At 37.6% G+C, this 27,046-nt stretch overlaps 1 protein-coding gene across 2 annotated transcripts in view; it reads left to right on the top strand.

The window, feature by feature from the left end:
• Positions 1-21,089, top strand: part of EPHA6 (EPH receptor A6) — a 529,970-nt gene extending 508,881 nt beyond the window's left edge. Inside the window, exons 16-19 of one of the 2 annotated variants that reach the window (XM_035540604.2) lie at positions 4,335-4,484; positions 13,797-13,990; positions 16,315-16,464; positions 19,066-21,089. In XM_035540604.2, the coding sequence (XP_035396497.1) occupies positions 4,335-4,484; positions 13,797-13,990; positions 16,315-16,464; positions 19,066-19,180 (609 nt within the window). In that variant the 3' untranslated portion in view covers positions 19,181-21,089. The remainder of the gene's footprint in view (positions 1-4,334; positions 4,485-13,796; positions 13,991-16,314; positions 16,465-19,065) is intronic. The other variant, XM_035540605.2, reaches the window with a different exon arrangement.
• The last annotated feature ends 5,957 nt before the right edge of the window (positions 21,090-27,046 follow it).

The raw sequence follows: 27,046 nt of genomic DNA, 5'->3' as shown, positions 1-27,046 counted from the left end.
TTAAATATTTAATTAAAGAAACTGTTCATGCCTCTTGTTTCTTTAAAAAGATGTCAACCATGTAAAAAAAAATCAAATTGGAGATGGCAAAAACGCAGAGTAAGGAATAAACTTTGCTGCCTGTTGGACAATACGTAATGTCAGTGTCAGTTGCTCACCAGTGTCTTTTCACATAGCAGATCATAAGCACTTTTTTGTTGTAAGCTCAAATAAGAGACAGCATTTTGGGAAGACTGTCTCTGATGCATTGCTTTAGGCAAAGAAAGGCTTTCTGTAACATATAAATCCAATTCTGTCATTAAACGTGTGGCAAACTGCTATTGCCAGCTCTACTAGGAAAGCCAGTGTCTGTGCAGGTGGGCAAGGGGGCAAATTTCATTTCAGGAGCTGATTTCTGAGCAGTTCTACACATGAAGCAATGTCAGCCTAATACTCTAATTCCAAGTGGATTCTTGACATTGCACAGTGAAATTACATATTAAATGACAATCAAGAAAAATATCAGGAGCTAGACAGTATTCAGCAGGAAGTGTATGCAAAAAATGATTATGCAAAAATTTTAATAATTTGAATTGCAGTGTTCGTGTTGTTTTACTATACGAAAAGAAAATTAGCTTGTCACTGGTATCATTATTAATGTATGAGGTGAGGCAGAAATACAGCATAGTTCCTAACACCACTTCTGTCCCTTCCCCTCTTCCCCACTCCCCAAACAACACCCACCACCCCCAAAAAAAAATAAAAATAAAAATAAAAAGCGTGCTCAAGGGCTTTCTGATACAGGGAGCTGTGACAGATTGCATTGCTGAAGTAGTAAAATTTAGATGGTTTATAAATTATCTTAACTTGAAGGTGGGGCATTGTATAAGCATAAGTATTTACTATTTTCCTAATTAGATCAAAATATTAAAGGAAATGTCAGATATCAGTAACAGTATTTATTACTCTAACCAGATACAGGAATTATATTTTTGGCTATTTTAAACCTTACGTGCCCTTCTGTTATGGATGAGCAGCTATTACTATTGTTCAGTTATATATGTGTCTTAAGGTAGTCATATTGCAATCTCCACCTTTTGAATTATTTTCAAATAAATAAATCAACTTTTTTTGCATAAAAAGATATTCTGCAAACATAATTAAGTGTTGAAATTTACATTTTTATGAATATTATGTCATGTTTGAGATGAATCCACTTAAAAATTTTAGAGGTTTTGCTTCACTTTGTCATTAGGGCTAGCACAAAAGATTTTCTTTTGCATTACAACACTGAGCACATCTTATGCCCTTGAACATGGGCTGCCTTGAATTTTGTTAAGATGCTGTTCTCCATTCTCATTTTCACACTCAATGAGCCACTACTGTTTCAGTCCAAAAAGGATCAGTCAGTAAAGCTGCGTGATGAAACTAGTTACAGAGTCTAGTCAGATTCTTTGAAACTCATTTATATTTAGCCAACAGTCCACAGGTTGAGCTGCAAAAGCTGCTCAAGATGACAACAGTGACTGCTTTTTTGAGTATAATTTGGGAATACATAATCAGATTGATGGGAAAAAAAATTAAAAATTATTATGCACATTGATATCCATATGATGTTAAATTGTTAATGTCAAATTTTGTAAATATCCAAATGCTTTTTATTTGCGTGTATAGATTTGTGCTTTCCTTAAAAGTAGATTAAATGTAGGCTTTTTATTAAAATTAAAATACCGATACATGATTAATAAAAGTATGCAAAGTGGAAATGTAGGCTCACTGTAAATGTGTAGACTCATCCGTTTGTCATGATAAACAGTGTGAAAGTCTGACAATAACACGATCGTTTAAACTGGTAGGTTTTTTTTTCACTATTATCTCTTGAGACTGTGATGAGGAAAGAAAATAAGGAATTTTTCTTTTTCATCCTCCCTCAAATGCTGTTGTAGCACTTCAGAAAGTATCCTGAATGGGCATAGAGCAAAAGGCAGCAAGGATTGTTTGCTGAGACTGGATTTAGAGGGTAAACTCTCATTGGTGTCCTACATCATTTGGCAGCCAAGATTAATATGCTATGATGAGGAAGAGCATTTAGGATTTTCAGGGTAGTGTCTCTTATTATATGGGTCAGCATGAATGTTGTGCACCTTATTAAAAACACACGTGTCCAGGTCCAAAATAAGGAGGTAAGTGCTTACCGCAACACTGTGACTTTGGCTGGGAAAATATTTATTGTCCCCACTGTAACCTGCAAAAGCCAGGGATCTGAGAATGGAATACATGGAATACATAAAATTGACAACAAAGTGTTTAAAAATAAAGGACTGAGCTTGATCCAGTAAAAAAATATAAGGTCCCGGACTGTGGTGCGAGGAGATATTTTTCCTCACTCCCCACTCGCTGTGATGAACCATTCTCCACAGTTCAAGTGATTCTGGGGAATAAATCCTTCTGGTCGGGCAGCCCCATGCGTTGTGTTCATCTGGGGCATGCAATATTTAAATATTTAAATCTTCCACTGCCTAAGGAGGCCTGGGCTTACACATCCCACCAAAATACCATTGCAGTGAGACTGTGAGTCATCAAACGCCAAATGTTCTCATCTAATTTATTTAGAAATCAGGCTTGTCTTTCTGTGGAGAATGTCCTATCATAAATCTCCTGTGGCATCCTGTTTTTTCCATTCTCGTACCCAAATGCGTTTGTAATTGCTTCCCAAGTGGAACAGCTGTACCAGGGAGGGATGTGGAGCATCATCACACCCTGCAGCCGTAACACGCGCTGGGTAGGGCCCGCTCAGGTATGGCAGGAGAGGTGGCATTAAGGTCTTTGAGTCTCATGCATCCCAGGTGAGTGAGCTGGTTATTGGATTAAAGAAAGTAAAATGGGGGCAGGTGGTATCTTGGGCAAAAATACAACACAGTGTTACCTTTATCTTACTGCTGTGAAAATCAGTAGGCAGTTTGCTACTGATGCCAACCAGACCTGTGTGAGGCCAAAACTGAGCAGGCAAAGGCTTTAAACAACCAGCTGCAAAAAATGTAAGCTCATGCAGAGGTCTCTCTTAATTATCATACAACTTAAATGCTAACCGTACATTTTTCATCAGAAGGTGGCGGTCAGTGATGAGAAGTTAGCTTTCTGGCACGTCACTGCAGACACCAAGCTTTGCTTTTGAACACTTTCTGGTAGAAGAAGCATACTCGGAGTCAATTTTGCATCAGGCCTCAACAGCTCGCAGACAAATATTTTTGTGTATATTCAAAGCAAATTAACAGAGATTTGCATACTTGTTTTTAACTGTGGCTTCTCTTCAACTGCCAAACCAATGTTCTAGTTCATTTCTTCTTTTGTTTCTGTCAGAAATAAAATCATAACACTGAGCAGAGTCTGTTACTGCTGGTTGAAAGCAACTCCTGCTAAGTTAGCTCAGCTCCACTGCCTGCCTCCTCCTACCATCTAGTGGCACCGTAAGCATACTGCTTGCTCACTCAAAACAACTTATTTGAAATTTTATGCAGAGAACGATAGTAAATACGTAGTTTTGAACTGAGAAATGGAGAAGAAACACTTTGTTGTGAAAAGGAAAAGTAGTTTTTTGTACATAAACTATTTATGGGAGTATAGAACAGATGCAGTGAAGTAAATTAGTAATGTCAGAGAAAAATTCTGCATACTGTGGTCTCCGAAAGAGTAACTCAGGTTTGTAGATTGAATTCTTACCCCCATTTTTTTGTGGTAGTACTTGAATTTTAAGTTGAAAGCTGCAGAACAAATGTATTCAATACCCTAAGAAAATGCCTACTAGAAACAAATTTGGTTTGCTATTTACTTGGATGTTTAAAGGGCACAAACAAAAAAATAAAATATATTATCAAGGGTAAAGAATAATAGAAAGGCTATAGTTTCCCTTTCTGCTTATATAATTTTATTAAGTGCTTTGGGTATTCCCTTTTGCAGTAAATGTTTCTGTTTCATTTGAGGAACGAGATTAAATGTCAATTTATTAGGAATCTCAAATTTTTTGGTTGTTTTTTTTTTCAATCAAAAGGCATGTGACTATTTATATTAAAGGTTCTGATTAATTATATGGCCTTGAATCAACACGAATCATTTAAAAAGTGTTTTGTTCTCTGAACTGAGATTTTTTTCAAGAAGCACTGTTTTTGGTGAATTAGACTACAGACGAAACCAAATTTCTATCAGATTCTGAAAAAGGGTTATTTCTTTCTTTCCGCTTGCAGCAAATTGACAGAAGGCAAAACTTGGCATCTAGGATACCTTTTTTTTTAATAAAAAAAAAAAAAGTGCTATTCTGAATTCCAGTCATATTGATACGTTGTCAACGTATTTTGCAGGGTGGAAAAATCCCCATACGGTGGACTGCTCCTGAAGCTATAGCTTACCGTAAGTTCTCTTCAGCAAGCGATGCATGGAGCTATGGGATTGTAATGTGGGAAGTGATGTCCTATGGTGAGAGGCCATACTGGGAGATGTCCAACCAGGATGTAAGTACTGCATAGGACTACTTTGCACGTTGTTGAAATGTTCCTTGAAAATGGTTGTCTTTCTCTTCCCTGCTTTGCTTTCTCATTCACTTTCTAGGCTGCAACCTCAACTTATCTAAATCAGCGTAACTCTTATCAACTTCAATGGAATAGCTAATTTATGCAACCTGGAGACTTGGCCCTCTATTGCCAATACCTTGACTAGCTTCGTCCAAGGATTAAAGATGTATTACAAAGTCATAGGCAGCTTGCCAGGTTTTGATGCTGGATATATGTGGCTTTCATCCAAATCCCTGGGAATCTGCATCAGATATGCAATTTGATGCAGTTCTCAGTTAAGCTATAAATCAAAACTGGAGGGAAGACTGGAACTATTCTGATGATAAATTTGGCCCATTATCTCCATTACAGTCTGACAGTATCCTTCAATGGGCATACACAGATAAATGCTAAAATAGTAAAGGTTAAGCTGCCATGAGGAATGTATTTGCAAATTCTCCTTTTTAAGAATTAAACACATTGTTTTCCTTAAAGACCAACTATAGGCTTAACCACGGTGCAGGATAATAGTCCTCCCTCTTAACAAAGTAATGCTGTTCTCTGACATATTTTTACAAAGCATGTGGCCAAATAAGCTTTCCCAATTAAAATACACATTTACATATAGTAACGTCGAAGGCTTGTCCTAGGAAATGTAGCATAGAAAGGGAGGAATGTCTTTTTTTCCACCACAGCTACATTTTCACTCTGTTATTTGATGCGCCCCCATCACAGCTCAAGCTGGCATAGTCAGTCTTCCCACCAGCCATCAACCTCTATGTGAAAATGAAGAATATCTGCCAACCCATCTTAATTTCTCTGTGTGTCTAGAATACCTCTGCACTGGTTCTGAAGAGCTGACAAGAATTTTCCCAAATGCCTGTTTTTATATTGTTGCTAAGTTATTCAGCTGTTCAAGTCTGGTTGCTTGTTAAGGCTGATCAGTCATTTGGGGATAAGGATCTGAAAAAGATTTTCATTAAAAAAACATCATTTCAGAGTGTTAAAAAAATTCAGAACTAAAGAACTAATACTAATAAAGCCTTATTTCCTTTGGATTTGTACTCGCTCATACATATCCTACTTTTCTCCAACATTTCTCTAGTGAGTTTACCCTTCGGAATAAGATCACCTCTCCTGTACATCATTCTCCCCTAACAATACCTACAGCCTCCACCCCCTTTCCACACATCTACCAGACAGCAGCCCAGCTCCCTACTCTGCTCCTCAGTTAACAGCAGGTATGGGACAGTACATGCTGTGCCTGGTTTTGAGCTACACACCAGTTGATAGACCGGGCAGTGGCAGCTGGTTGTCTGTCTGAAGACCACAATAAACCACTGAGCTGAGATGGACCTTCTTCTTCAGCGGAGACATTATTTTGGTACTGTTTGAACTCTAATCACATCAGATCTATTGTGAAATAAGCAGATACGCCCAGTAGGCTCAATTCTGTTTTCCATAGCTAGCAATCCATTAGCTTTTTAGATTGCCGAGGGTGACTAAGATCTTCACATGCATCTGATGCATCACGTGCAGGAGACCCAAGTCCTTGAGGAACAACAGCTGAAAACCAGGCAGGATACTTAAGGAAGTCTAAAATTAAACACCTATACTTAGATGACTGAATTAAGCCTACTTTTCCCTGGGGCACAGTGTGTGATTCTGTGTATACATTTCTCACATATTTAAGTCTGTTTTGCACAACCAAATATACCAACAGCAAACCTTTTATTCTTCCCAGCTGCTGATTTTAACACAACTTGTTTAGTTTGATTGAAGTGGGCTAGTAGGTTCAAAGTTAATAAAAGAGGATGAATGGGCCAATGCAGGCTAACAACCACCTGTTTCCTTGCCTGAACTGAGAACCACTTACCAGCTCCTGAACTGCCACAGCATACAAACACGAATTTATGGCAAACTGTCATTGTTCTCCTTAAAATGCCACATTGTAAGATGTGGTGTTTAGGAGCTCATTGCTAAAGAGTTAGGATGTCTCTTGCAGCCTTGAAATAGCAGAGGGTGCTATTTTTGAGCTATTCTTCCATTCAGAAACAAAGCTAAACACAGCCAAGGCAATATCAGCTTGTTCATCATTCATATGCTGTTGCAAAACCTGATTACTCTGCATTGCATGCAATCAGCTTGTATCCAAATGAATGTCTATCCTCACATTTTCTGCCTTCCCAAACTAACAGATGCAATAGTTGGTTTCACCATGAGCCTTCTGTTAAGGTGAGATGGAACAGAACATGAAACTGAGAAAAAGGCATTAGCGTACCATGAACAGCAAAGGCTGAGGGGACTTTCAAGACTGTCTTGTCCAACACCGCTTGCTCAAGCAGGGTCAGCTAAAGCAGTTTGCCATCTCCTTCCTGGAGCATCCCCAAAGAGGGAGACTCCACAACCTCTCAGGACAGCCTGTGCCAGTTCTCAGTCACCATCACAGCAGAAAAGGATTTTCTCATGTTTTGATGGAATTTCATGTTTTTCAGTTTGTGCCCCCTGCCTCTTGTCCACGCAGCAGTCTCTGAGCAGTAGGTAAAATGTCCACATGTGGCTTTACAAGTGAGGCTCGCTGGGCAGTTACTTTTTCTCTTCCAACCCAATTAACTCTGCCTGGTCAAGGGACTGTGCTAACCAAAAATGCAGCAGTAGCTCACAGGCCTTTCTGCTCTTGCCTCTGAACATATCATGGGCGGCAGTCTTTTGCCTAGATTTCCTCACCATGTAATTAGTATTTCACTTCTCACTTCCCTCTGCAGCACCCTGTTCATGTTTTTTTGGAGATTAATGAAGCCAGAAATACAAAGTCAGTCCTGCCGTGGTGCTTGGCTTCTGTGCAGTGCCTTGCAGCCAGTGCTTCCAGCTGCAGTGTCACCTCCCCATGTCTGTCTCCATCCCTCATCTTGCCACTCTGCTTATCTAGCTCTGGGTGATGGGTGGCTATGAGTGGCAGTAACTTGCAGAGGTGTGAGGAAGAGAATGCTTTTCTGCTGCATCCTTATGTCTCACTGTCATGCAATCTTGTGCTACCACATGGGGAATTTCAGTCTCTATTCCAGCTGTGAGTGATTTCATCTGGTCTTGAGTTAACTTTCTATGAGAAAGCCAGTTACCACTGTCTCTTTTACTTCTGTAATCACAATACTTCTCTTCACACTGGATCCATCACCAGCCCAGCCCTTGACTCTCACTGATGTTCCTGCCAACTGGGAATGGTGGGGGAGAGAGAAGGAGACTGTCAAGTCTGTCTGACCCCACTCTTCACCTCCTTGTGGAAGGGTTTGAATGACCCTTACGTAGAGTCCAAGTGGCCAGGCTAGAGTCATACACAACACAGAAATTTATTCTACCTGTCTCCCTTTCTTTGAAGCAGACTTCAAGCCTATCCTCTTTCTCTCTATCAGAATCTACGAAGTATTTATTCAAGACTATGCCAGCAGCAATAATTCATTAGTGACCCTCTCCATTTAGGGCATATTAAATATTCTGCTTCAGCAGGAGGATAACATTTAATCATTTGTATGTCCAAAATATAAGTATCTATTAGCACAGAATAATGATGTGGGCTGTATGGATGCTGCTTATGTTAATCATGCGGACTCCTGAGAGCTCTCCCTGCAGTTCACCAAAGCATAGCACAAAGGACTCTCTCTCCAGAGCCCTGCCCACAGGCTTTCACTGCTGAAATGTTAACAGCGAGTACCTGTGACCTTCTAAGTGTGTTTAGTGACTCTAAATGTCATTGTGAATTTTCAAGTTATTAGACATACTGTAAAGTTTACTTTGCTGGATTTTGGGACGTATGTTTTAGTACAGTAAGTTACCCTGAATTCACATGAGCTTGTTTTGCGGAAACAATAGGATTTTCCCAAAGGTCATTGATACTGTACACATGGCAGAGGAAGTAACAGAGAGAGGCATGCACTAACCAGGTTCATAAAAGACATATTATGCAAACAATTGTCCGTAAGGCCTATGTATAGTTACAGGTTCTGCAACAGCAAAATATTTGGCATCATTAACATTACAAGAAATTATTTTCTGGAAATCGTGTTTTGGTCTTAATAAAACTTGGCTCTAGTTAGTCATAAGATACTTACAGAATAGGGTGGGTTTTTGTAGAGCAACAGAAGTAGTTTTCCACATATAAACTCCACAGGTCTGGAGTATTTTTTCACATACCATCTTGTAAATTGCTTTTCTTATTACTTTGGGAAATTAGTTCACTTTTTGGACCACGCTAAGTTGTGATTTTAGTGGAAGCAGCTGTCAGTTAAACATTCACTTCTTACATGCATAACATGATAACAAACAATACACCGTTCCCCACCCAACAGGAGGAAATGGTAAGAGAAGACAGTTCAGCATTGTCTGGTGCCTCTTTGCCTCATGAACACACCTTCAGTCAGACGAGTAGTGGGGCTGAACTGCTTCTACCAAGGGTCTGCTTCTACCCTGTGTAACCCCTTGATCACAGTAATGAAAGAACCAGGAACATGCACAGGTAGCAAGTGTCCAAGCTCATGCAAAGAGAAGTGTAAAACTGATACCTGTCACCTAAATAAGCCCCATCCGATTTTCAGACTGCAGCTGTTCATACATATCCACCGGGGCAGTGCAAGCCAGAGAGACTCAACACCTTTGCAGATCAGGCATCCTCTGTTCATATTCTTATGCAGGGATTTGGAAGCTGAACTTTAGGCAACAGAGTTTGAAAATGTCTCTCATAAATTTTTTAATACTGTACACGGTATAATGTAGAGGCTTGAAATGTTATTAGCTTTGAGAAATGTTCTTGTTTAAGTAAATAACCATTTTATTATTGTGGTAAGTTACTTCAGACCTGTGTTGGTGCTGATTAATGCACTTCTTAGATGTGTGGCAGGCACCAGAGGTATCCATTAATTAGGGCTGCCGCACAGTCTGTCATGTCTTATTGCTTAATTAATAAACATTAGCTAAGATATTGAACTTTCCAAGGAAACTAGTGTGCTGATGAACAGATTGTGCTAAGAACCTGGCTTGCTAATGTTCGTGTGAGGAAAGGAAGATTTATTTTCCATGCATTTGGTTTGTAGAACAGCTGTGAGTGAAGTCTACCGGGACACCTGTTAGAGGCCATTGTATAAATTATTGCGTGTTGCAGAACTACAGTATTCCAAAAGAAAAAGAATATTTAATGGATTGTAATCAATAGGCAAGAAAACTACTGTAGCAAACAGAATAAAAGTCCTTACACTGATGGCAGTTTCCTGTACTAGTAATAATAACTTACCCTAAAACTTTTCTTTGAATCCCGAGATATCAAAACACTTGGCAGGCACCTGGGATTGGCTCTGTACCATGAGGTGTGAGCAGCTGCCTCTCTCTCCTGGTAGATTTTTCAGATGTCAGCAGGACACAGGGACATCATCCCTCTGGGCTTTGTTCTGCTTCTGTCTCATTAAAAAACCTGTCAGTTAGCTTTCAAAAGCAAAGTCTATATTACTGTTAATAATGAAACTATCAGAAAGATTATAGCTTTATTTTCAGAGACCGTTTGTTGCCAATTTGAAATTATTTTTAAACTAAAGAATATATAAATTTTATGTAGTAGTCCATAAACATTTTCAGATATTTTTGTATAATTAATATTTAATATTAACTTAGTCTTCAACCGTTACAGCTGCCTCTAACATCAAACAAAAATGACAAAATGTATTTAACAAACTCCAGTGATTAATATCATCTGCGTACAAAAATATGTAAAAAGAATGTTTCCCTTTATAAACATAAAAGCCTACGCATTTAAGAGCACTGAAATAATTAGTTAACTTTAAAAATACTCCCTTTCCCATATATTTTATATTCTCACTTGACAGAAAGATTTACTTGTAAAAACACCCTGCCCATTTTACTCACCGTAATGCTGACCCACAAGACCTACTAGTGAGTTTTAAACATCCTCATCACTGAAAAGAAACCTAAAGCTTTTTTTCTCAGTGTTTGATTGCAGTATGGAATATTTGAATGTTTTACTGCTTTTCATATCCATCAAGCATTCATCGCAAAACCAGAACAAGAGTGCAGTAATCAGCCTTTTTGTTAGCAGACTTAGGGCTTGGTGTGTACTGAAACTAAGCTTTATGTTCATATTCTTTCAGGCTGAACTTGATGGCACATAGATTTGCTAATGTGCAAAGACTTACACTGATTGCTAGAGCTTTTTCCATATCCTTCTTGTAGATACAGACACTTAGCCCCTTTCATGATTAATGTGGTGCTGCTTCAACCTTCAAGCTGTTGAGGAAAAATGCATTTAAAATATTTTAAAATATATAATCTTTGCATACTAAATAATTCGTATATTACCCAGAAAAATTTAATGCTTCTCCTCCTCGTAGTTGTTTGGATATCTAATTCCTCTGTTCAGAAATAGGTGATATGCAAGTAGCAAAGTGAGTAGAGAATACTGAATTTAAAAGCTCCAGTTCTTCCTTTGACACTCGACTCCCACTGCAGAATTCACCACCTCTCATCACATCTACTCTACTTCTTCAACTCTAAAAATAATGCCTGCCTCACAGTGATACTAATGAGCAATATTTGCAGTTTATTTTTAAAACATTCTTGTATCAATGAGAAATTATAATTATCCCAGTAACAGCTGGCATTTCCCTTTAAACAGAAATGTTCCTTTTGAACAAGAGAGGCAACAAAATGGGCTATAACTTCTTTTTCAAAGACATATGAAATAGAGTGTGTCAGAGAAAATATAATGTCTGCAAAATTGTGGCTGCATTTGCTTTTTTCCTGAATAATTTATTTCAGAAAAACCTCTTCAGCTCTCCATTGTTGTGTCAAGCAAATGCTATACGTCCAATAAAAGAAGAGAAGCTTTTCCTCTCCCTTAAAAACAGAAAACATTTCAGAAATTCATCATTTGCAGTGGGCAGAGTTAAATGTAAAGACTATGATATCTGCATTTCTGGGCTGCGGAAGATTGCAGCTTCAATGACAAGTAACACCTCAGCTATACCCCGTAGTATAATAAGCACCTAGGTTTTATGAAGCCACGTCTGACAGACTGCTCGAGATAATAGATTATTGGCAGTTTTGTGAATAACATTTCGTGCATGGTGGATTGAATTTCATCCACCCTGAGTCTGTAACGGGAGTGTCTGAGAGCATATTCCATGGTAAGGAGGCAAAGGCTTGGAGGAGATATTTCTCTGGCAGCCTGATGGTATTTTTTTCCGAGAGCAGCCGTTTTTGGCAGCCCAGATTTTGGAGAGTTGAGGTAAATCCCAGGAAGATAAGTAGCCAGGAAGGCAGGTAGAAGCGTTATCATATTGACCTATAATTTACCAGTAGATGTCACCGCCGTATGTGCGTGGCTAGCCCCATCTGTATGCGTGTGATCTGTCAGTACTCACAGGTGCATAAAATTCAGAGATCTCTGTGGCAAAGTATACTGCCTTTTGAGTGGCCTGTCCTCCTGAGGGCTGCCACTGTTGGCTTTGAAACTTACCCATAGAAATCCAATTCCCCGTAGTGTTGAAACACATTTTTCATGCGTATGTGTTTCTGTCAGGGTACAAGGGGGCTGTATACTGTAGGATCAAGTCACCTCATTTTAGAAAACTCAGGCACCCCGCTGTGTACAGTAACAAGATTCTTGTTCCATTCTCTGCCATGCCATAAAGGGGAGCTGAGGTCCTAATGTGGCTTCATTACTGTTATTTATTTGCATAATGCTTGCAGCATAAGCATTAGGCATTGCTAAACAGAGCCAACAACATTAATTCAGAATTCAAAAAAAAAAAAAAAAGGAGGATATATTCCAGGATAATGAGACTGAATATATTGAAGCTACAGCTAGTGCTATAAAACATTGATTTGCTGTAAATAGCTTAATGCACCCCCTTCCAGCTGCATTAATATGTCTGCAGCATGTACGTACATCTGCGTGAAAATGATAAATGTCTCCTTAAAGCAGAGTGGGTATAAATGCAGTAGGTATGTTTCTCATAAGTGTGCTGTATTATTATAAATATTGTGTACAATCATGTGTACTTCAAAGAACATTTAGCATTACTCGGATTTTTCTGTGGAAGGATTATATGCGTGTGGTAGGGTTGGTTTTTTCCTAGCTTTGTTTTTGATCAACTGTATATTATCTTTCCATTCTTTTACATACAAGAAAACACAATTCCGTCATTTCTGTCAACATCCCCACTGCTACCATCATTCATTGCAGAATCTAGTGAGCTTTCCTCTTGGTTTTTAAACTTACATAGAAAATCCTGCCAAGTTTTCATGGACCTTACCTGGTTTTGCTGCTTCCTATCATGCTGCTAATGTATTTCCAGACAATATTATTTATTATCAGTGTTACTAAAAATAAGCTTCCAATCAAAAGTAATTTTTCATGCATGTCCTTCATCTATAACATCAAATCAGTTTCTTTCTAAATCCAATGTTTTCCCACATCTACTGAATCTGAAAGTTTTACTCACTTTAGGGTACACAATATAAACCAGAATTTTATTTTATTTTATTTTGTTTTGTTTTATTTTGTTTTGTTTTATGTTGTTTTATTTTGTTTTGTTTTATGTTGTTTTGTTTTATTTTGTTTTGTTTTATTTTGTTTTATTTTATTTTATTTATCATGAACAGCTTGGATGTTCAGTTTTTTTGAGAAGGGCTGTGCAAAATAATGTTGCGCTTTGTTGTAATTCTGTGTGAGACGTTGAACTGAATTAGTTGTACTCTAAAGATCAGTAGAAGCATATGATCAGCAAGTGAATTTGTGGGATGCTCCAGTGTGCATTTGTAGTGCAACATGTTGTCAGGATGCAAATATTAGAGCATCCCAGTATGCAGAGGCCATTTGAGGTTAGTTTTGTGGCCCTATGACTCCATTCACTACAACATTGACCTGCAGGTGGAAGAAAAAGACAGTGATATTTACTTGCTCTTTCCCCCTCCTTTCTTGAATGATCAGAGTCTAAAAAAGAGTCCACTGTTTCATATCCCAAAAAAATATTTCGCACGCATCATGGAGCGTACTTTCATGATTGATGCTCTGCTTGAGCCCACCTACAGAGAGCAAGCATCAGTCACACTCCTGCTAGCCCTGATTTTCCGAGTGATGCTCCAGCAATGCAGAAAGTGAGGGTGGCTGTACCATTAAGTGTTATCACTGGTTTCTAATTTTCAGTTTTACACTGTCTTTTCAGCATTTAACTGTAATGCCCTGTAATCACATACATTTTATTTCTTCAGGTTATCCTGTCTATTGAAGAAGGCTACAGGCTTCCAGCTCCCATGGGCTGCCCAGCTTCTCTTCACCAACTAATGCTTCACTGCTGGCAAAAGGAGAGGAACCACCGTCCAAAATTTAGTGATATCGTCAGCTTCCTAGACAAACTGATCCGCAATCCAAGCACCCTTCATACCCTAGTGGAGGATGTACTTGTGTAAGAACATTTTCAGCACTTTCCCCTTGAATATGCCATGGTGGCCATCATTAGATGTTTTAGAGTATGAGGTAGGAGTGGGAGAGAGTGGCAAAGTTCTGAATTGACAGTGTTATGGGGGTTTCAAATAATTTTGAGCCCCTTTAGAGGTTTGTTTCATTCTTGACACGCTGTTGCAAAAGGACTTTTTTTCTCAAGCCACGAAAATTACATTGGGCAATTTTCTTTTTTTTTTTTTTTATGAGCTCTGTTCACTGTCTGTCGTTAATCTTTGGGAATCTTTGTTCACTTTTTTGGTGCTTTTCCTAAGTGTTTTTCTGTTTGTAGTTTTTTGTTTGTTTGTTTGTTTGTTTTTCCTTCTCCATTTATTACCTTCAGTCTCCATCTGACAGTGCTCTAGCAATTTCTGAAGTGCCTTGGAGTAACTTCCTGCAGAAAGTTATCTGCAGAAGAATGGCACTGGTGACCAAACAGAGATTACACTGTTACCACTGTACAGCAAATTTTTGATGGTGTTGTCCAAAGCTTTTTCTGGTAATCATATTACAGAAATGAATGCAGCCACAGGAGAGGAAAGGCCATAGTTGAACACTTTTCAACTTTTGCAAGCTTAGTAATCTAAGCTGTGCCTGGGTAGCAGCTGAAATGAGTGAAGTTACAGCCGGCCTCACTGACCTCATTATCTGAAATATACCTTGAGATAAATGTCTTTTCTCGGAGATCCCCTGGGCTTATAAGGGATTCTCAGTGCCCAGGTGAGTCTTGCTAAGAACCTCAGTGGGATAAAAGATGCGTGATAGTGTTTGGAGAAGGGATGAGAGAGAGGGAAAAGACTGAGGCTGGTATCTTGCTGTGAAGGGAGAGGTTTCTAGGAATACCTAGTAGGCTACAGCCATTCCACCTACCACAGACTAGAGTGGCTTGTGGGATTTAATGTCCATGCACAAGATTTAGTGGCCTCTTGCTTTACATATATGTGTGTGTGAATGTAAATATAAGCATATCACTTTTTACTTGTACATGGGTCACTTTATTTAGCATCAAAGTGATGCATTTTTTACTTATTTTTTTAAAACATTACTTAAGGGTCTAAGATTTTAAGACTCATGCAGCTGATCTTTTATTGTGCTCGCCTGTTTGGGAAAGTTTTTCCATTCATTCAGAAGTGCTTGATGCAGTTAATCTGAATACTACTGTGTTGCTATTAATTTAAAAGATCAGCAGTTATGCTATAGGAATTGTACTATCATAGAATAAATCTGATTGGAAGGGACCTCTATAGGTCTGTGATCTAGCCTTGTACCTGACAGGGTTCTCCAGACTTTATCTCTATATAATTCTGATGATATGAATGAAAATCCATGCGTTTAATGTATTCAGATATGTGGTTGAAACTCCACATGTAAAGATACTAGTGTGTGTTGCCTCCTACGTTATACGTAAGTTATATTCCATCATTTAATGTTAGCTGGATTTTGCTGGGAAAAAAAATTATATATATAGAATAAATTATATCTTCCTTCTAAAGGCTACTAATAAAGCTTTTATACATAGCTGTATGCTTTTTTGCATTCTGTTGCTACAGTTTCTACACAAAATGTACAAAGTCTGTGGAAGTTGTGAGCCCTCACCAGCATGGTGCACAGTGAAAGACTGGAAATGCATGTCCCCTGATTGCTTTTTTTCCATCTTTCCATTTCAGTTGCAACAACAGTAGGGAAAAGAAGTGAAACAGAAACTCAACTAAATTAGCTCCTTCATTTTTATTTGCTATGCTATATAATTCTGTGTAAAAGCAAAGATATAAAATGTTCTTGTTTTTTTAGGTTTAGTTTTGTGGCTGCTACAAACAGTGTTCACATTGCATAATGATATAGCAATAAGGAGCCATTAGTATTACTTTACAGAAAAATGTAAAAATCATCTTGCAGTATGTTAATATTATTAAATTGCATCTCACATTAAATTTTGTTTTCTCCCTACTTCAACTACTGTATTTACAAACAATTACCATCCTGAACATGTAAGAACTGCAAACAAACACTGTGGTAACAATAAGGACAGTGGCATAGGTGTGTTCCTTTTTGTTACTAAGTTGCAGTGCTTTTAAGAAAATGTATTGTTTAAGAAGTGAAACTTTGCACACTAACATGATTTGTAAGCTTTAGACAAGGGGTTAAAGAGAACCTCAGTTAAGAACTGACCTTTACATCTCAGGGTTCCCATTCATTCCTTCTGCCTTTTATTAAAAATAATGTCTACCTGAGTAAACCAAGCATCATATTTTATATTGCTTTGGTGACCTTTGCATTTTGTTTCTACAGAATGCCAGATTCACCTGGTGAAGTTCCAGAATATCCTTTGTTTGTTTCAGTTAGTGATTGGCTGGACTCCATAAAAATGGGTCAGTATAAAAATAACTTCATGGCAGCAGGTTTCACAACTTTGGATATGGTTTCAAGAATGAGCATTGAGTAAGTATGTAATCTACTGTTCCTGTAGTGACTAATCTGAATTTGTCTGGATGCTGCAGTGACATAATTATTCTGATGCGTGGAACACTGCTTTCATTTCCTTTCATACCTAAGCTAATAAAAGACAAATGCAGCTTTTACCAAAACAATGAAAGATAAAGTTGTGATTAGACATCAGGAGGTTCATTCTCTGACCATACCACACGCTAGCAAAGCTTAGGCAATAAACATCCTTAAATGTTTCCTGGGTAATCAGTTTTGATCTAGACCACTGAAATCAGTGGCAAAATGTTTTCTTTGCTGTGAACATCATCAAGCCCAAGTGATTCCTCACATGGAAGTTGTTCCGTACCTTTCTGCCTTTTTTCAGCCAACTTCAATTTCATTACATTTTTTAAATGAAAACACAGGTTTGGACAAACTATGGATTAATATGGTAGCATAATGATATTGCTATGAGAGCTATGTTGCTCGCCATTCCCTTTGCATTCATTCCTGATCTTTTATGTGATGCTGGGACTTACCTGTGTTAACAATGGTAATTGTCAGTTTAGATTCAGGAATTTTACACATGAAGTTAGAACTTGTTTTCTACCATGTGTATCACTTTATGTTCACCTACACAGAATTTCATCTACTGTTTTATGGCACAGTCAGTCTTAGATCTTTCTAGAACTCTTCACAGCTGGCCCTTTCCCTTGCTGCCCTGAATAATGCAGTCTCACCAACTGACTTTTTAACCTCTTTGCTCACCTGTTTTTCCAGACCATTTACTGATTTGTTGAACGGTAATGTTCATCATTATCCCAGCATAGGTCCCTGCAGATTTTCACTGATGACTCCATTGTAAAAACTGACAATTTGCTCTTAACCTCCTATCTTTTAACCAGTTATTTATTCATGGGAAGACTTTCTTATGACATAGCTCATTTTCTGTATAAACTTTCGATGAGGAACCTTCTCTAATGACTTTGGAAATCCAAGTAGAGTGTATCAAGTGGATCACCTTCATCCATATGCATGCTGACTCCTCCATAGGAAGCAATTAACTTCATAAAACAGGACTTTTCTTTGCAAAAGCCATAGCGACTCTTCAAGTAGATTATTTACCCAGGCATCTACTAATTTTATTCCTTATTGTGGTTTCTACTCTACCCTTTAATGATTACAGGTTCACAGGTCTGTAGTTCCTCAGACCTCCTCTGGAAGCTTTTTATTTTGTCTGTCACCACTCTCCATGCCTCAGGCATTAATAAATGTTTAAGCAAATGGAATGAGCTGATATCTCTCTCCCTCACATCCCTATCAGTATTTCCACTATTTTATCCTTGAGATCCTTTAAAACTCTTGACTAAGTACAGTCTTGTTCTGTAGATGCTGCTTGTTTTTTTCAGTTTGTCCCATAATGTTTCTGGCAGTCACTTCCACTTCTGACAGATCCTCTGACAAGTCCCCCATAACTGGCTCTGTGAGTCACTCTCTTCCACAGTGAATGTCAACACAAATAATTGTTTGTGGCCAGTCTTTCAGTGCTCTTTTATATCCCAATTAAAATTAGACTCTATGGGCATGCTGACTGGCTTCTTTTACCCCATGAGTTTACAGAAAGTTTTATTGCAAGCTTTATTTTTGAAGTGCCTTTGGCTGGTTGTTCCCCAAGCTCTGTTTTGTCTGCCTTGCAGTGTTTTTACTGATAATCTGCTTAAGGTTATCGTCCTTTCTACTCTCCTCTTTCAGATAACACCAGATTTACGAAAGATTCCTTCTTTCTTCAGATAACCTTTCTGACCCTTAGCCTGATACCTTCTTTCTGAGTTTTATTAAGCCTTTCTTGATAAGTGCTATGCATTGTTCCTGCATTTCTAACCACCACCCCACCTGCAAAGGTTTATTCTCCTTGCTGCTGCTTTTAGGCTTCTACGATGCTCAATATTTTTTGCATAGTCCCTGCTGATCTTAAGTGTTGTATATTATCCTCCATGTGGATGTTAAGCCTAAGTACATAACAGTTGCTGCTATCTAGTGGCTCTTCAATTGCAGGATAGAACCAGGTATCTTGAACTGAAAATTTGAAACTCATAAGGGTCGTGCCTCAACCCATGAGATGCTTTACTAGCTATAATTGTAAAACAATTTTTGAGGATATCTAAACATGCAATGTCAATGCCATGTCCCATTGTGGGGTTAGTACAATTGACAGGGGATAACTGAAGCTTCCTGCCCTCACCACCTCTGTAAACTTTCTCAGTGTACTGAAGATGGTGTTTAGATGACAGCCAAACTGGTGGCTTGTGCTGGATGCTAAAGGCTGTTGTCTTCATTTCTGACAGAGTCAGGCTCTGCAGGTGTGCCACCTGCTGTGGGATGGAGGGCTGGATGAGATGAAGGAAAACTGGAAGGGAAATTCTTAAATGGCACTTTTTTTTTCCTTTTAATTTGAAATTGACAAATACAGAAAACTTGAACATCTGCAGCATTCTTGTTTGTCCCACTCAGGAAAGTAAACTGTTCTTAAGCAGAGCAACTTGTCGTATGTTTATATTCTTTGGGGACAAGAGTCTTTATATACTTGCATCCAAGATGAATTTTTTTATCTTGCAGTGACATTAGAAGAATTGGAGTTGTACTCATTGGACACCAGAGACGAATAGTCAGCAGTTTACAGACTTTGCGGTTACACATGATGCACATACAGGAGAAAGGATTTCATGTATGAAAGTACTGGAATCAACTGTGTTTTGTGCCTCAGCATTTCTAAAATGGAAAATATTCTCATTCTTCCCTTCTGCTCTTCCCAACTTCAAGAACTGCAGTCTCCTGGTTAGACTCTAAAAGTTCTTCTATGTTAATGCTTCCAAACTGGAATTTTTAATCACACTGCATAGTTCCTCCGTCAGTTATCTGCCAATAAAATCCTGGCCTACTGCAAGACTCTTGCTACACATTGATGAGTAACTCAGCATGGATGTGTAACTTTGTATAACAGTATTTGGGAAACTTTCATGAACTCACTTGAAAGTAGTAATCTATTTGGCCTGGTGTGGCTTCTTTATCGATGTATTTAGAGTTTGCTGGTAGATCAAAAAGTATTTGACTTCTTTCATGTTCTGTGACCATGTAACTTCCAATACCAAATGTGCAATCAAGAAGTTTCACATAAATATTTATTTATCTCTTATTTTATCTCTTAATTAAATCCAAATGTATGGGTCTTATTGTTATATTACTTTATAATAGTTTAAATGCTGATAAGCCAATGCCTCAAAATGCTAGTATTGTTTGCAGAAATGACTGATGATTTTATATAGTGAGTTTTCATTATGTAGATAATTGGGAGAATAGTGAAAGAAATCTGCCTGAAATCTTCAGGTCCTTGATTCTGAATTACTTTAGCACTCGACACTTTTTATGCTTTAAATTTTAGATTAGGTTGGAAAATTTATTCATCTTTTGTATTCTTCACCACCCTAGACCTTTTTTAATACTCAGCATTTGCTTCTACTCTGTGACAAATTGTCACCAGAAAACTGATTGTAGTATTTCCATAACCACATGTAAAGCATGGTTTTCAGCAGTGTTATGGCCACATAGACTTCAGAAAGTTTTCTGTTCCAAAAATGCAGGCCTCCACAACTTGAACTCAACATGGCAGTAGACCTTAGAGGGTCAGCCATCAGTGGGGTGATATGCCTTATCCCACAGGAGCAGATCAGCTGTAGCATCATCCAGTAGAGGGCAGTGGTACAGCCACAGACTAATGCTGGAAGTTACACTCTGTGGTATTCGATTATATTGTACGTAGGCAGAAAAGGAGACATAGGACAGCAGTGTAATAATATGTTGCCTTGAGTCTACTTCTAATTGCTTTTAGAAGTGAAAAGCAGACTGCTGAAATGGAGTTCTGGTTACCACGGGCCAGATCTTCATTTAGTACAAATATCTAAATGACATCGAAGATAATTACCTTTAGAACTTTTCAATAGCCATATTTACATGCAAGAAAATGGCTGCAAAGGCCTAACATAATATTTGTACCTCTCTAAGACTTACAGATTTCATGTTTTAATCAGACAATTAACACACTCGTGCTGGGCTACATTTCCAAACTTTTGCATGGGATATGCGCTACTAAGAGCCTGGGACATGAGCACATGTCTGCAAGCTGGAGAAGTCACACACAGATCTACATGCATGTCACACGTAAATGGGGTACAGATGCTTTTGTTAATTTATACATGGTTTGGAGAACATTCTTAAGTTATGTGGCATTTCAATATACTTAAGTATTACAAATATTCAGTTAAATTGTGCATTTGAGTAATTAGTAATAATATATATGTACATCAAAATGAACTACCTTCTTTATGTAATCATAATAATATTTACTGCTTAATTTACAGATTGTAAATCAAATTGTATTTTCTGACCCTTGAAAAAGGCTGCTGATATATACCAGTGGCAAGAAGGAAGAGCAGAAAGCAACTCAGAAAAGATTGTGCTTCCAACTGGTTCACAGAGTAGGACATGCAAGGCCTGATTCACTGTTGTTACTTTGTTTTGGAATAACTTCCTTAATTTACATGGGATAACAATAGTGAACGGAATAAATTTTCCTTTCTTCCATTAAAAAATAAAAATAAAAAATAGATTTAACTGAGGAACAAGTTTTCTAAAGATAAGGATTCACCTTGGATTCTTCACCTAAGGATTCTACAATGCCAACTTGGTAAACATGTTTTAGAGAAGGGCGCTACCAGTCTTATACTGGCCACAGAGGTAATTTTATCAGCATGAGTAGTCCCACTGACCTCAGTAGGACTGTACTAGCATGTGTGTTTTGCAGGATCACAGGCCTTTAGTGGAGAAAAAAAAATCATTCTTGTCTGTGACTGTCACTTGAAAATTTCTGCCCCAATTCTACATTTGAATTTTCATGTTGTTGTTGTTAAGGGTTCCCTTACAGAAAGAAAATCATACTTACCTGAAACCTTTTAAAAAGCAGTAACATCACAGGGTAATCTAAAACTCGCTCTTCCTTTCTTATTGTTTTCCATTTTGCCTGTCATTGCTTTCATGGCCAACAACATAACATCTGTGGAAGAAGCCTCTCTCACATTTAAACATATTACTGAGGAGGTATGAATCTGTTATTTGTCAATGGGGTTTCAAAATTGCTCATAACTAATGCAGACCATATGCGTGCACTTTTAAATTCTCCTTTGCACATTATTCGTTCCTGGTAGTGTGTATGCAAAGCAGTATGTTACATGCACACAACCTGGATATATTTCATGGAAATTAATTTCCAAACTTATCACACTACTGAAAATATATTTTCAATAGAAAAAAATATAATAACAATATAAAAACATTTATTAATCAGATATATTTTTTATATAAACAAGAGTTTGGGTAACCAGAAAGGAAAGAAGAAGGGATTCTTTTGCTGAGGACATTTATTAAAAACATTGTACATCCAGGATTTTGTGGGTTCATATGGCTTTTGTTTCTGTTGTGGAGGTGCAATATGATACTCTTATAGTAGTTACTTTGATCAGATTTACATTTGTTCCATTTTGGAAACATTTTATTTGCTCTTGTTATGCTTCCAAGCCTACTCTTCCATGTTATTCAGCACAAAGAGATGTGCTACTACTATGTCTGTTTAAGTGTCTTTTTGTTCATTTAAAAACAAAGGCAAACAAAAAAGTATTCAAGAAAAAAAACAGGTGATGTTTCTCAAATGCGAGCCCAATTCTGTGCAAGCCACAACTGTATATGTGAAATTAAAGGTGGTTTTGTTGTTTGTTTTTTTAAGGGGATACTTTCTTCAGGTGAATATTACTCTAGTTATCCTGCATATTGCAGTGTGCAGTTACAGTTTAAACTTAACAAATTCAAGCTAATCTAGTACACTGGTTTTGAAAATCTGGCCAACATTGCACAGTGCTTCATGACTAAAAGTACTTGTTGAAATTTCACAAAATAAAATGTGCATGATATGCAAGAAAAAAAATTAAATGTGGACTTAAGGAAATAGTTCTAAGTTAGTTATTTATAATAATAAAATAATATCCATGTGTAGGTTTTTCTCACAGATCTGATATTTATCGAGAACAAACTCCATCTATTTGTACTGTTACCACTACCTGTGTACCACTTAAGCCTACAAAAGATAGCGTAAGTGAGGGCCTTGACTGCTGAACAGGAGAACGGGATTAGGGTCTCTTGGTCAACAAGGGCACTGCCCCAGCTGTCCATCACGTGCCAACCACAGTGCTTCCAAATTTGACTGACAAGAAACTTGGATGTTCACGCAGCCAAGACGGGCAGTCATCTAACATGGAAACCATGTCAGTCATCCTTACTCAAGCCATCTTCATGTGTCAGTCAGAGCCCTGGGACCTATTGAGGGGAATTCTCATCACCTAATTTTGGAGGTCTGCATGTGAGCTAGTCATCTGAGGCTCTGTTTTAATCAATGAAGAGGGCTGGGCCTTGCAGTATTCATATACTGACAAATGTCATCTGGCAAACGTAGTTATTTACTTTTGGGTGAGGTGAATTGTGCCAGAGAAGCACCCAAGACCAGAATGACTAGCTCATATACAGGCATCTGTGTTTAGTCAGATGAATCTCATGCATTGACTGTATTTAGTATTTATGCTGAACCTTTGAAAAAGAGAGGACCTCATCTGTAATGCTGGTGTTAAAATTAAACAACAGCAGATTTAGTAGACTTTGCCCATGAGCTGTTTGCATACTCTTTGGAATTACTGAGAAGCAGTGCAACTCCATGGAAGAGAATTGAGCTATGTAATTTAAATTTTTCTTAAACCTAAGTAACCTTTTTTGTTTCCCATGAATATAAATTCAGTACCTGTCTAATAAAAGCTTAGGTGCATGCTGTGGTTTAATACATCAGGATCAAGCAATCCTGTAACTGCAAACAGTACACTAAACAATGAATTCAAATAACTTAATTGCTCTTGACAAAGCGTTATGCGTCTGAAGTCGTATTAAGTATTAGCTAGTTTATTCTGATACGGGACTCATAGACGGTAGTACTTTGATTTTTTGTAATTTAAGACTGACTTTCCATTTTCCATTTTTATAGATATGATGAACCTAATCCTGGGCTCATTTTCAATGCAGATTCATTTTCAATGCAGATTCATGCATGGCCCAAATGTGTGCCATAAGTAACATACAGATGCCCTTTATTCAGATGTAGTAGATTTACTATGTGGAACACCTGGGACTGCGGAGGTGCCTAGTAAGAGTGTGGTTACCACAGCAATTTTGATGTTAGAACAACCCCATGGGACTATGTCAAACACCAAGGTAAAGCAGCATAGAACGTACTTTAACTTGTAGTGAAGGCCAGTTACTGAATTTCAGCTGGCCCCACTGCAAATTGAAGCCTGTATTTAGCTATTGTAACTCAGCTGATGGAGTGATTCTGCAGGGCACATCCAGGCAGACGAGAATTTCTCTTTATGAATGCAGGATACCTGTAACTACTCCTTCATGGGCTCAGTCTGTCTTGGCATATGTCCTGCATGGAGTGGGAAGGAGGGCTCACTTCTAATCCAGTCCAACACATCTCTTAGAGTAGCAAAGGCCAGAATAACCGTAAAAAGGCTTTAGTCTATTGCATCTTCTAGGAAAAGTATTAAAATAGCGATACTTCATTTATCGTAGCATTTGCACATGGTTGAAGAGCACTGTATTCTGTTAAACTGTTTTCTTCAGGAATACCCTTGCTCACCAACTGTAATTGATCTTTCCTGAATAAATGGCAAAGATAATCTATTTTTCTTCCTTTATTAACAGTACTATTGTAATATTTTGAGAGTAAGAGAAAGATCTGCTAGGCTGAGCTAAGACTGAGTGTGACAGGGGTCTTGAAATCGCCTGGAGAGATGAAAGAATCAGCACTGAAAAGGAAAAAAAAATCTATAAAGACTAGAACATAGTGAAAAAAGAACTGTCCATATTGTGCCAAGGAAGTCTAACAAAAACAAAACAAAACAAACAAAAAAACTTGCACAAGACAGTTCCATACATTTAGAGTTCACAAATATCTTCTGCCATCATATACCATATTTAGTAGCACACACTGCTCATCCATGAGTGCTATGGTTGTATATAGATTCTCAGGTTATGGACTAGGATATGTTGAGCACATAATGGATATAAAAAATGTGTGGACATGTACATAAATAATTGTAAATATGTGTATCATAATGTCTGAGATTTTTCAAGCATACAGAACTTAATTACATAGCTCCCAATAATGGTAATGGTGTTGACCTGCTCCATTGGCTTTTAAAATTTTAAGCAGCATGCACTCTATACGTGTAGTACCTCCCAAACTTCCTTGGCTTGTTTTCTGGACAGCCTCTCTTTTCCTCCATAAGAAGAAGAAGAAAAAAATTCAAACTAGTTTACAGAAAACTGTCTGGTAACCTGATGCTGACCTTTCTATCACCACCACACTGGATCTTTTTCTACTGATTCTTTTCCATGCAACTGATTACTGTAGAAATTATCCGTGATCATAAAGGGGAAAAGAGGTGTCCATCAGCTGGCATCTTTAGTAAGATGTTGTCCATGCTATAAAAAAGTTGAGTCCCTCTGCTGAAGTCACCAAAGAGTTTAAACAGTATATAAGTGATTTTCTTTTAAGTAGCCATTTTAAGACTCTTCTGAGGTTAAAATGAAGGAAATCTCAAAAAGGAATATGAGTAATAATATGCCAATATATACTATAAAAAGATGTGTTGAACTTTAGAAAGGAACAGAAAATTCTTAATGAAAGAACATGAGGCTAAAAGTAGATTAAAAAAATATTTCCGCCTTTTATATGTGAAATAACACCAGTTCACATTCACATAATGAAATCTATTTGTATGTTTCTTTGAATATTCTATATCAGTATCTCTTACCTTTCTTTGCTGCAGTGATTTCCCACGTACATCTCTCTTCCAGAAAGTTTTAGCATATTATCTGATTTTTCATATCTTTGCAATTAAACTGAAATAAAAAATGCAAATTCATGACATTGAAGATATGGAAAATATATTAATGAGTTCAGTCTCAAAATCATTTCAAAATCATTTCAGTTGTTCTGCTTTGTCCAGGTCTGAATTTTTTACCTATGTCTAAGCGTCTTAGTACTTGACTAGTTAGTAACTATATGTGTGTCCCAGAAATAATGTATGTACTGTGCCATGTTCAGAAACTCCTGAATCTGTAAACATTTCAGTGCTTGTGCAGCTTAATTCATATAGGAAGGCTGATTAGGAATTGGACTATTTACATGAAGAGTTAGGCACAAAGTGCTTGCAAATCCAAACCCCTATAAAATATTTGTAAGGCAGCATGAAGTAACGTTATTTTGTCCTTTAACTTCAGTAACACATATGGTTTCCTTGGGAGTCCAGCATATGCGTTGATATTATCAGAGGACCTACTGCTTCATACAGGTTTTGGGGAATATTCATCTCTAACATGCATATCAGCAAGTTGATTACAAATTTGTTAATAAAATATTTTATACTGATACTTCTCATTATTGACAATTCAGTGAAGAACTGCTAAGCAGCATATATATTGAGCAGTAGATAAGCCAAAACCCTGGGACTGATAACTCACAAATCACAAAGAAATCTAGCTGTCTGTATTACAAACTGTGTGATGCCTGGGGCCTCAGTTGTTTAGAAAGTAACCTCGAATCTAGGACCTGGATAATCGGATTTGGGGGAAATCTGCATTGGAATATTTACTTCTGGTTGTGAATTATGAAAAAGTGCCCATTGAATCTGTATAGGGAACACTTTCATAGTATCATCACAGCATAATGTTCTGAGGGTCCTCTACAGCAGTGATTGGAAAAAATCTGTTTGCTGGTTTTCCAGGGTCTAGCTTATGAAAAAAATAAATAAATAAGGTACAATTGTCATAATTTAAATTAGAACTTCCAGTAAACAACAATTTTCTTTTCTACACACATAACTGAAGAACTAATTTTTCTTCAGAGGACTGATACCTATTTAATAATGCCTTACACAAATTTTCAGTTTTCTCTTGTGCAGACTGAATTCTACTTGACAATGACTGAGAGGCAAAAAGGAAAAGCTAAACAAGTATTTTTAGCAAGCTGAATGCTTTGATTTGTATAACTTACCATTTCTTTATGTACAATAGGATGAGCTGAAAAAAGACAAAAAATACAGCCAATGTTTCAAATCTATAGATTATTTTAGTTACTAAATGCCAACTACACAATTACATTTTTGTCTTGGGAAGGTTCTATTCTAAAACACCAGGTGTTTCACATTCTGATGAAGGATTTTAATAAACTTCCTGATTGAGTAATTCCAGGGACAATGATGTAACTGTGTGAAGAGTTAAATGTTTCAGTGTCAATAGGCACTGTTTTGCTGTGACCAAAATTCATCAGTTTGTTACTGACTTCAGTGGCAGTAGGATGAAGCCCTATCTTATACATACAGTACATAGGATTCAGCTCTCCTAATATATACTCCGTTCCTGCATCCCACTACTGTCACAGTTG

Source organism: Cygnus atratus, chromosome 1 (assembly GCF_013377495.2).
Source record: "Cygnus atratus isolate AKBS03 ecotype Queensland, Australia chromosome 1, CAtr_DNAZoo_HiC_assembly, whole genome shotgun sequence".
Lineage (NCBI taxonomy): Eukaryota > Metazoa > Chordata > Aves > Anseriformes > Anatidae > Cygnus > Cygnus atratus.
Note: the sequence above shows the minus strand (reverse complement) of the source record. Positions and strands in the feature narration are given on the sequence as shown.